General features: G+C 39.3%; 1 protein-coding gene across 1 annotated transcript in view; it reads right to left on the bottom strand.

Annotated features, from left to right (window-relative positions):
* Window positions 1-165: 165 nt before the first annotated feature.
* The window catches only part of AK9 (adenylate kinase 9), a 71,763-nt gene continuing 59,908 nt past the window's right edge, over window positions 166-12,020 (bottom strand). The window contains exons 27-36 of the mRNA XM_082047680.1: window positions 11,184-11,397; window positions 10,025-10,226; window positions 8,741-8,887; window positions 6,939-7,159; window positions 5,548-5,744; window positions 4,861-5,024; window positions 4,042-4,140; window positions 3,860-3,962; window positions 3,182-3,296; window positions 166-457 (exon numbers count right to left, since the gene is read on the bottom strand). Of these exons, the coding sequence (XP_081903806.1) occupies window positions 255-457; window positions 3,182-3,296; window positions 3,860-3,962; window positions 4,042-4,140; window positions 4,861-5,024; window positions 5,548-5,744; window positions 6,939-7,159; window positions 8,741-8,887; window positions 10,025-10,226; window positions 11,184-11,397 (1,665 nt within the window). The 3' untranslated portion in view covers window positions 166-254. The remainder of the gene's footprint in view (window positions 458-3,181; window positions 3,297-3,859; window positions 3,963-4,041; window positions 4,141-4,860; window positions 5,025-5,547; window positions 5,745-6,938; window positions 7,160-8,740; window positions 8,888-10,024; window positions 10,227-11,183; window positions 11,398-12,020) is intronic.

The raw sequence follows: 12,020 nt of genomic DNA, 5'->3' as shown, positions 1-12,020 counted from the left end.
CGCGCCTTGCGTCGTGACGTACCGAGCAGCGTATGACGTGCGCGGGCGGGGCAAGTGGCGTCAGTGCTCGCTTTTCCCGCGTGTCGCGCGCTCAGTGATCAGCGTTACACAAAGCGGGACTCAGGTCTTAAAGTTGTTTTAATTTAAACACTTTGTGTCTGAGAAGCTGCTCGTAGAAAGCGTGGCGCTGTTCCGCAGCGGCGCTCCGTGCTTACCCAGAGGAGGCGCTCGGTGGCGGGGGCGCGCAGCCGGCGCTACCCGAAGCCGGGGCTGGCGCCTTGCAGGGACAGGAACGTCCGCAGCCTGTCGTCCAGCCCGGGGGGCCTGCGCCGCGGCTCCCGGTAGGGCCCCGCCATGGCCGCCCCCAGGTAGGGCAGGAGCTGGCAGCGCTCCAGGAACTGCGCCAGCTGCCTCCGGTACATCTGCCGCACCGGCTCCGAGCTCCGGGGGTTGTGCGCTGCAAGAAGTAAACCGTGTGTCAGTGTCCCCTGTTGACTTAGTGGGGCTACATGATGGAAATTTTAAAAGCAGTCTACACCTGATGGTTTTATCCTCGATACAGAGAGAACTGCAGTGGGTTGTGCCTCTTGACACCAAATCAATAAAAACTCAAGTCTGATACTTCAGAAGTTCCTAACTCCAAAAGGGTAGTGATATTCAGAAATATCAAGGCTTTTGTAAACAATAACAAACATATTTTGTTACTTGTTTGTCCTTCAGGGGCCCATACTGGGATGAGTATTGTTTAATATCTTCATCAATGACATAGATGGTGGGATCGAGTTGCACCCTCAGCAAGTTTGCAGATGACACCAAGCTGAGTGGTGCAGTTGACACACCTGAGGGATGAGATGCCATACAGAGGGACCTGGACAAGCTCCAGAAGTGGAGCCATGTGAACATCATGAGGTTCAACAAGGCTAAGTGCAAGGTCCTGCACCTATGTTGGGGCAACCCCTGGTATCAATACAGGCTGGGGGATGAAGGGATTGAGAGCAGACCTGCGGAGAAGGACTTGGGGGTACTGGTGGGCAAGAGATTGGACATGAGCCCGCAATGTGCACTTGCAGCCCAGAAGGCCAATCGTATCTTGGGCTGCATCAAAAGGAGCGTGGCCAGCAGGTCAAGGGAGGTGATTCTGCCCCTCTACTCTGCTCTGGTGAGACCCCACCTAGAGTCCTGCATCCAGCTCTGGAGCACTCAGCCCAAGACAGACATGGACCTGTTGGAGAGGGGCCAGAGGAGGCCACCAAGATGATCGGAGGGCTGGAACGCCCCTATTAATATGAGACAGTCTGAGAGAATTGGGGTTGTTCAGCCTGGAGAAGGCTCCAAGGAGACCTTATTATGGCCTTTCAGTACTTAAAAGGGGCCTGTAAGAAAGATGGGGCAGACTTTTTAGCAGGGCCTGTTGCAACAGGACAAGGGGTAATGGTTTTAAACTAAAGGAGGGGAGATTCAGGCTAGACATGAGGATGTAATTTTTTACAATGAGGGTGGTGAAACACTGGCACAGGTTGCCCAGAGAGGTGGATGCCCCATCCCTTGAGACATTCCAGGCCAGGCTGGACAGGGCTCTGAGCAACCTGATCTAGTCGGAGATGTTCCTGCTTGTTGCAGGGGGTTGGACTGGATGGCCTTTGAATGTCCCTTCCAGCCCAAACCATTCTACAATTCTATATGCTCAGCTGCCATCAACTTCCCACTGAAATAGCGCAGCCCAGGTGTGGCATGGCTGGCACTGGGCCACTGTGTCCTTGGCGCAACTGTTCTATGACCAAAATGCTTTGCCCATAAATAAACACAAGTTGACTGATGTTTCAGAGAAGGAAGGACATGTCAAGGCCAAGAACTCCACAATGAAGAGAGTATTGTTTCTTTTCTTTCTTACCTCTCTGCCCTACATTAGTATCGAGTGCCAATTCTTTTTTATTTTAATGGTTACACTGAAGCAAAGGGGATGGAGTGATTGAAGACAGCCGAATTGTAACAATTTTTTTTCCTGTAGATGGTACTTTATATCTCATTAGAAAAACTGGATGGCATGAAGGACTATGCTAGCAGACACTTCAGCCCACTAGCTTTAAATTGTAGACAACCACATTTAACAGCTTCTGAGCGATTTTTTCAAGCATAGAGCGCTTACAGGAGTCAAGTTTGAAGGGCACTAAATCACTCTAGTGATGTATGGTTTCCTACACTTTTCCAGGAGTAAATCTCTCTGCATGCATGATTGATTTCCTATACCTTCTCGGATATTAAAAGCAATCCAGTATTGTTGTTAGAAAAGCTGCAGGAGCAACTAAACCACTGTTTCTTGTTCCCTATTTAAATGTGACGTTAGAGAGTGGCATAAGTTGAAGATGAGAAAGTCTTACTTCAGATAGAAACAGGATGTAAAAAATTTCAAAGGGACCACAACGTGAAGCACTTTGATGAAGTTTTTGATCAAGGACGGCATGACTAGTCTGAAGAGAGTCACAATAATAAATAATGCTATTTTTGCAAAGGAGATTTTTCAGTCTACCGGAACACTGCATCTTAAAGTTGTAAGCAGCTCTACCCAGTATTAGAAGAAGTATTAGGAGAACTTGTTCTCCTGGATTCCTATGGTCAAACTGTTTCTTGCTGCCTGAGGAGAAGAGATCTGTGCACTTGAGTAACCTTTCCATTTCATCATCCAGTGCTAACAATGATTTAATGATGCAATGTATGAACAAAGCATTCCTAGCATGGACATTGTTATATTAGCAAAGCTGTGCTAACAATAGAATGAAAACAGTCTTTGTGGATGAAACAAACTACAGTATAAAAGCAGTTTTGCTGGCTTAAGAACTGTATATTTATACAGGGGTTTATCGTGTGCCTACGCTGTTCGGTGGTCTTCCTGAACAAAGCTATGCTAGCAAAAACCTGTGATAGTCCGAGAAAATTCTGGAGGGCTCTGGGAACTGCATCAGGAAACACAGGATTTGAAGAACTTTAGACAAAGAATAAAAATTGCCATTATCTAAGAATAAGTAAAAATTCAAAATAACAAAAGGCAAAGTAAAGTTCACCCACTGAACAGATTGACTTATAAAAGGCATAGGAAATCTACACAGATTGGTTATCAGTGTTGTACTGGATGATTTAGTGAATTTGTATAATTCACTTTTTATAGCATTATTTTGTACACTACCTTTTAAATGGCAGGCGACAAACAGCAGAGCAGTTTCTTTTACACTTCGGAAAGGAAATTTTGGCTTTAAGCAGCCTACTTCATTCAGAGCTTTTATCAGAGAAGCTGCTGCTCCCTAAAGAAAGCAAACAGTTTTAGAAGACTCTTGCCGAAATCCAGAACAAAAATATATTCAAAGTCTGATCCTGTTGTCATGCAAATCTAACAATATAGGGTGATATCTAAATTGGCAAAATGTAGAAGATAACAAGTAGTATAAAATAGGTAGGGAAGTGACCATGAATCTTTTTTTTTTTTTTTCCCATATTGATGTCTGAAAATGTAACCAACTATCCTTAGATGACTCCAGACAGGCTTGTGTCCATCCTGATGTTAGAAATCAAAGCAAAACGTGATCTTGCAAGACAACAAAACAAAACAAAGGAGTCAGAAAATCCATTATATAATATTGCAGTGTATGATTCCCCTCTGATGATCTTACTTGTATTTTTTTTCCCATTAAAGCTACAAATATCTATTATTTTAAAGGTTTTAAAACTTGTAAGTGCAGAATTTTCACTTTAATGTAATCTCATTAATAAACTATAGGAGTCATATTGCCTTAAAAATGAAATAAACAGAGTGGTATATACTATATATTGCAAAGTGGTGTTTTAAAATAGAAAAGCAAGAACTGGCCTGTTCAAGGTATCCACATAAAGGAAGTGCCGTGAGTACTATTGGCTCCTTTATTGGAGGGAGTTTATGTGGCAGCTTCAGATTCCAGTACTTCTCTGGTAACCTAACCAGATAAAGTAAGCAATTTTAAGACGTATAAACGGTGACACGATTAAAGATTAAAATGCAGTTAGTATATTCACCTCATAAACTTGAGAAGTTTTTCTTCGCTTTCAAAAATGTATACCTTATCTTGATATTTTGCTGCATACTCAATGTTGCCAGGCACCAGAGCTTCATATCTGAAGAGACAGAACAAGAAAGACCATTAATTCACAAGAAATGTAAAACATCATTTGCACAGTGTAAATTCATGAGCTGCTGGAAACCTTCTGGTAATTTATCAAGTATAGGAACTACAAAAAAGCAATTGGATTATCCAAGTTTCCACCACATGAGTGACAGTTACAAGGCTCAAAATCTGAGAAAGTCTCTGCTGCAAAATCTGTTTATTAAGGGACTTTTATAGTGCTTCTTTAGAGCTTCTCTCGTTAAAATGCCAGTCATGGTTTTTCAGGAGATTAAGGAGGGACAGCACAGAATTGATTCTTACCGTTCTACCTTGATGAGAAATTCCTGCACACCGAGGAAAAGCAGTGGGACTTTATGGTGCAGTTTAATGGATTTTTTATAAAAATTGTAATAGATGGCTTTGCATCTACTAAGGTTTTGTGAGATTTGTTTGAACTTCTGAAGGCTTAAGATAGAGAAAACTCAAACTATATCCAAACTGTCTTCATCACAAAATACAGTAAGCCAACACAGATCCTGTAGCTGCATGAGTTTCAAAAGGTGATTTTACATTGATTTCCAAAGCCAGAGGCACAATATGGAGAATTGTAATTGCTTTTCCCGTCCAAACCTTGAACACTATTAAAAAGCACTTTGAATGTATTTCCTCATTAATATGGTAATGTAGGACACAGTCTGTAATTCAGCCCACGACAACTGCAGTGATGTACCTCTGTTTTCCATCTAGGTAAGTGACGGGACAGTATCCCTGCATTTCAGCGCTCAGAGGGAATAAGGCCTTCACGTCTGCCACAGTCAGTCTCTTCGGCAGCATGTCTGGGAGAGGGAGAGGTGCCAGTGGTGGCACATAAACCTCTGGTCTGCTCAAGAATTTCTGTAGAAAAAGAAATGACATGTTTTTATAATGAAGGAAGCACTCTTAAGATTTTCAGTCCAGCTCCAGGGGACTGGCTCATGCAACGTAGATACTTATTTCTCCTGCAACCCCTCTCTCAGTGCGCTGCTGCTGCTGCTCTCAGGTAATTAATTTCTTTTCCTGCCCACTCTCAGTTGAAGTCATCACTATCTGCCCACCAGCCATCACTGTCCACTGCTGCCATTAGCCACTCTCTACCTCCAGTCTCCCCAAAACAGACCAAAAAAGGAGGAAATGGTTTTAAAATCAATGTTTGATCTATGACAATTTGTAAGAGGAGCTCTGGTTTGAATAGACGCTCTGCTGCATTTTGTCTGCCTAGACTTTTGACAGCAGAAGGATGCAGAACAAAAGCTTGAATACTAACACCACTAGTCTAATTCAGATGACATATTGCTTCTTTCTGTATGGAATCAAAGAATCCAAGCAACAATGTTCCCCCTGCCCTTAATCCCCTCCCGACCCATTTTTTGACACTTACGTCCAGTTCTTCCTGTGAAGCCATTTTGTAATAGTGTCCTCGAAATTCTGCAGCAAACTCTAGTGACGACGTTACGGAGCAGTCAACCAATTCACCCTTTTCTGCAAGGCTGACGGGGCAGTACTGCCCAAACTCCCCCAGCCGATGCCGCAGCTCTTCAGGAGCGATACATAAATCAGCAATGCTGGCTGCTTTTCCTGTTAAAAAGAGCAATTAATAACGTTTTGTTAATGAAAGACACAGAAACATCAGACATTTCTATTCAGAAAAGTTGCAGTTTAGAAAATATCATAATTCATCATGTGGAAATGATGCAATGAAAATTACAATAGGAATTTTTATAGATTTATATTAAAATGAAGTTGCAATTTTACCAATTCATTTTAATAACATTTTTCTAGCACTGAAGAAATATAAGCATTATTAATGATGTGAGATACTCTGCATGCTTAACTTATTAGTCTGTTTTCCCTGGGACAGTTTTATTTAGTATTTATTTTTTTACTCCGTCGTGTTGCTAAGGAGCAGTTCAGCTATTTTATTTCTTTACAATGGTGAAAAGAGAACAAGGTGTGAAGAAAGCCTCCCATTTATTCATCCATGTCTTGCAAATGCTACAGTCTATCTGAACGAAATATATTCAAAATCTCGAATAAAATGTTATATAAATCCCAAGCTATTTAAAAATGGTGCTTTTCAAGCTTGATGTGAAAAAGTTAAATACTTTAAAAATATTTTTTGGCTTATGACTGCGATTTTTAAAAAGGGTGCAGCCACAGAGCTGTAAAAGTTAAAACCAAAAGGTGGATATAAGATAAGGAAGTCTGTTTGCCCTTTAGAGGAATTCTAGTTAAACTGTACAAGCATATTTTAAAAGATTATTTAATCATGACCAATGCTGACACACAAAAATTCAAGTGGGAACTGTGCCATTTCAGACTAAAGTGTTTTTCCTCTCACAGCACAGAAGTTAAATCAAAGAGCACATTTAACCTTAATTCTGAGCTGATAATTAACATTCTCCCCTCCCCTCTTCCTCTGCTGACACTTGAGTCGTGCTGCAAGTCATAGTTCCCCTCATATACTCAGGGGTACCATTTGTGATTTGTCAGCCAGCGTTGAGGAATCTGCCATGGACCATGAGACCGCTGGTTTCTTTCAGCTGTATCCTGTTACCCTGTTCTTTGGAAAATGGCCTCAGGCTGCCCTGTGCTTGGTTTTGTCTTAGAGATCTCCTCAAGGTCTCTCCAGATGAGACTGAAGAATTTGAGGGTATGTATGCGACCAAGAATTAGCTTCATCCAAAGCAAGTTGAAGTTGAAATGCACTTGTTACATTGCAGCTTCTTAAAGAATCAACTATTATTCCAAGAAACTTTGTTTTTCTTTTACCTTCTCTTCTTTTTTCCAGGTATATTTGAATTTTTTTAACACCCACTTGAACTTCCTGCAGTACTTTGTTCCAGATCCACCACTTGCTCTGAAAAGCATCAATCACACACCAGTTCTGATGCTCCTTCTTATAGTAAGTCCTAATTGCGTCAATGTGCTGTTTATAGCAGGAATTTTTAATAGCTAGAATCTGTGAGCTGTCATGTTCAGGGTAGGGAGGTCTGAAGACAATGAAAAATAACACTGTTTTAATTTGAGTCTGAAGAATAGACCATTTCATTGACTTTCAAGTGTAAATTCTAGAGTCCACTTTAAGTCCTTTTTACAAAATTCTGCATATTTGAAACTCTAGAGCATATTTGAGAAATACAGCTTTCTTATTAGGAATATTAGCAGTTATGTATGAAAACTAGCATACTTCTGATCAGACAGTTATGTTCAGAAACGAAGAACGAAACTTTTGCTATTTCTGTCCCAAATACAACTCAATGATTTTATAAAGGACTTGGAAGGTATCAGCACATATTGACTGACACGCACCACCAATACACCATAAAATGGTACCCTAGAAACAATGCTATGAACCTTTAAAATGGAAGTCAATTGTTTACTGAAAAACAGGCTTAAATTTGACTTATGTTGTTGTTTTTAAATCAAGGAGAGGCCATAATCCTTGGATATATTTTGAAAACTGTCTGTCTGTCATTTACATAAATGAAAATAATCTATCTGACCTCTAAAAATATTGTGCAAGACCAGAAGAGATATTTTGACTAGAACATAGAAGGATTTTTCGTTCTGGTTCTTAATTTAAATGATGCCAAAAAAAAGGATAAAATTCTATTTTAATAGGATTAATTTCTCTGTAAGTTGTACCTTTCAGAAATATCTGATATTGCACATTTGAATTGTATTTAAGCCTATGAAATATAATTAGTTTGGTATTTAAAATGAGAAGTTTAAAGTAAATGCTTTCTAAAAGACAGCATTAATTTAATTTTTTGCAATGCAAATTGTCTTTAGACTTTCAGTAAACAATTAAGCATTATACTGATTACTTGATAAAAAGAAAGAGACAAAATGAAAGAGACATGCAATAATGCTCTAAGCTATCTGGGACTTCTTAGAAACACTTCCTCTAATGAGAACCAGCTTCTTATACAATTTAATTTTAAGGTGAATGTTCTGTTCTTTTTAATTCTCTGTCCATCTATAAACTACTTACTGCTTTTCCTCAAAAACAACCAACAGCCCTTTAAAGAGAATATTTATCTCCTTAGAAAAACAAAGCAAAGCTGAACTGAAATGATTAGATGAGTAACTCATTAACTGTATACATTATTAAAATAGACATTGTTTGCATCTTTTTAAAAGAACTCCAATTAAGACTTAAAAAAGAGCTTATTAGATGAAACATCAATGTCCCTTATGATGATAATTATTGAATTGATGAATAATAAACTTCAGCAGCAGAGTGAACTAGTAACATTTCATTAAAACCAATTAAACGAAGCAGTGGGGGCTCAACATTGCACATCAGTGACCTCAGTCATGCAAGCAGGGCGTCTGGCCAGAGCTCGCCACAAATTCCTCTGGCCTCTTATGTCTCCATTTCTGGTCTATGGAAATCAAAGCATTGGAATGTAGAGGGACTGGTGTCTGTGTCTTTTTGCATGTGGAGTTTGGGACTGGGTTATGCACCAGCTTAGATACAGCCTCTCTGCCTACAGCACTGAGGCACATAAATAGAGAAATGACAATATCATGTGGATAAAAAGATTGCGATCAGGGAGCATCACTACCTGTCCATGCTCTCCTTATCCAACAGGGCTCTTCTGAACACTTCCTTTGCATCCATATCTAATTCAAAGATTTTTGCTGGAATTATCCTTGCTGATTCCAAGAGCTTTACTTGTTTTTTTGTTACAGGATATCCATCAATCACAACTCTGCATACAAACAGAAACAGAAAGAGTTTTATTAAGAAGTCAGTTTCTAATTAACCTTTAAGTCTATGAATATTCCTAGTACGTTCTCAATAGAGACAAAAGTCTACACCCATGTCATGATGCCATCACTGTCCTGACTTGATAGGCACAGTCTTCACTCCTAAGAATTTGCAATCAAATTTTAAAAAAAGTAAAGTAGATAGAATGAGAAATAGTAAACAGTAAAATAAATACACTTAGGGCAAAAAGTATAGGAATGTAAATGGATGGCTCTGACTTAAAAAGACTTTAAAATTCTGATACATCAGTCATTCAGAAACATAATTTTAACAATGGGAAATCTCCATATGCATTTGGAAGAGTAATTTTCAAAGCGAAAAGTAAAATAATTTGCAGTACTTGAAGAGTTTTTTTAATCCCATTGAAGAATAAATGCTTTTCACAGGATAGGCAATACTGGAGCAAAGCACACTGAAACAATATCCCAGTATTCAACATGAAAGAAAAGTTGAAAGAATTCTGATCTCAAGCTCAAATAATTTTCAGAGATTATTCCAGAATTGCTTTTCTCTGTAACAATTCCCCTTTTTAGGAAGAGGAATTGAATGTCCTGAAATCACGATCATGAAGCATTTTAAGTCTGCCAGTTTGGAAGGTGTTTCAGTGATGGAAAAAGAGCTTAGGAAATCAGGATCACATATGTATGATGGGGAAAGACTCCCTGGTGTCAGTTCCTCCTTAATAACTTCAATTGTTAACAAAGCTGGAAAAAACCTTGAGTACTGAACCAGTCTGCATGACCAAAGAGAATCAGATGCATTCAAGTTGGTACTGGAGTTGGTATAAGAGAGATAAAATCATAGCTCTCAAAGGATAATTGAAAATATTGGCTTATTGACTGAAAAAAGGTAACTTTCGGAAAACATATTACTTGGATTCATGGGAATATACATACTTGAAAATTGCAGAAAATTGTGCTTCAATCTGGTTTTCCAGAGTAGTGTGAAAAACCTCAGTTTGGATTGATTATTTTATCTTGAAGTGAAATTGTTCGACAGTGACAACATGGGAATCGCTGCCTATGAAGGTCCTGGCATGTCTGGAAAAAAATCCCCCAAACCCAAACAAGACTCTTACCCAGTGGTGTTACACACAGGATTCATCACAGCCACATCGAGAGCCTGGATGGCCAGTTCATCAGGTACGGTCTGTCCTTTGTGAAGATGCTGATTCAGCGCAAGTGCCAACTCGCTCTCTGGCTGCTGGTTTAACACCAGCCGTATGGCCTGTCCCATACTCAGGCGCTGTAACCCATACACACTTGCAAACTTCTTGGCAACTGCAAAACATTTTGATTTCAACACCCAACTTTTAGGTAAGCAATATCACAACCTAGCGGTCTGTTAAAGTACGGCTTTAGTCTTAGAACTAACTGCTCAGCTCATTCCCTGGGTCATTCCCAATGCCTAATCTTAGTAAGTGGGTCCCTAAATCCTCTTGGGCCCCTAAAGAGTCCAAACCTTGGCATATGTGCAGAGGATACACAGTGCACTAACAGTGTTCAGTTTAGCACAAACCTCAGCAGCAATGATCAATATTATTACAAGATACGTTAGAAAATATTACTTCACTGCTACCCCTTTTACAGATCAGCCTAGCAGCTAGACCATGTATCCAGAAAATGGAGAATATGGTTAAAATTTCCTCCTTAATATGAGATAATTTGAACCCATCTCTTCTTTTTCTAACACCCTATTCTAATCATTAAGCTATGGTGTAAGCTCAATTTTTGCCTCCTCCAGTTAAAGGCAGAGTTCTGTGGATTGAAAGAGTCATGGAGAAAGAAGGAGAGGGGAGAAAGATGGAAATCTTGGGGTTTTTAATCTAGAAGTTTAGAAACAGACTGGAGAATGTGGAGTTTTGAGTTCTGGTCCTTGATCCTATAAATATTTATTCACTTTACACTAGATCATATTGACTGAAAGAAATAAGAAAAAAAAAAGAAAAGAATCAGAAATAATATGAGGCATATAAGTAGTGTAAGTCAAGATTTTCTAAGTGCCAGTCTAGGCCACTTAACTTCTTAAGACGTTGGGACAAAATTCAGATGGTCAAGACATAAGTATCTGACTGTCAAATGAGACACTAGATAATGTAACTAAAAGATTCTGTGCCCAGCAAGAAAAGCAGAAAGACCAACAATATTAATGGTTTATGATTTTTTAACAGCGGTAATCACAGATTCACCTTCAGTCATTAGAAAAGGTTTTGCTTTATAGATAATACTGGCTCCTACCTGTAGTCTTTCCTGATTTTGGAGGTCCCACGATTGCAATCTTAACTGGCACAGCTGGTTTAGCTTTTGGCTGACAAATATATTTGATGGGATTTTTCATAAATGTTTCTTTATTTTCTTTACTTGAAAAGAAATAAATGTATTGTCGATGGATTACAGGAAAGACACTGCTTTCATGGCTTTCTTGTGGCTTGATTACTTCTCCTTCACTTAGCTGTAGCATATACAAAATGGGAAGCAGTTGATTAGGTTTGACAAAATCTCTTCTGAGCAACAACTCTATGAAACAGACCATCAAAGCATTCTGAAATTCATACATATGAACATAATACTTTGTCTATGTCTGAGGAATTTCCATACATATGCACTTCTTGTACAAAAAGATGAAGTAAACATTGAAGAGAGAACGAATATTCACTATTTCCAGTAGGTGGTACCGTAACACTTTCTGTCCATCAAGAGAGTGTAGTCAGAGAGGTATAGCATCATACTTTTTAATTTTCAGAGAATAAAGAAAATAATTTTATTCCTCTGTGAATTAAAACCACTTATCTGCCTGACAGTAGAAGATATACTGAGAACATTGTATTCAGCAGAAGTCATGTACAAATTAAGAAAACAGAAAATAATATCAATACTTACATTGCGGTGAAGTGTAGAAACACAAGGCAAGCCAAAAGAGCTTTTGGTAAAATACATACACTGCTGATGAAATCTTTTCAAACACATCAGACAGCCCACTAGAAATTCTGTAGTGCTGATGAATCATTGAGATGTAAGAGGGGCACTGATGGCAGAAACGGTCATTGCAGAAATGCAGGATTCCTTGCATCACTG

The sequence above is a fragment of the Streptopelia decaocto genome, assembly GCF_964273445.1.
Source record: "Streptopelia decaocto genome assembly, chromosome: 3".
In the NCBI taxonomy this organism is placed as follows: domain Eukaryota; kingdom Metazoa; phylum Chordata; class Aves; order Columbiformes; family Columbidae; genus Streptopelia; species Streptopelia decaocto.
Note: the sequence above shows the minus strand (reverse complement) of the source record. Positions and strands in the feature narration are given on the sequence as shown.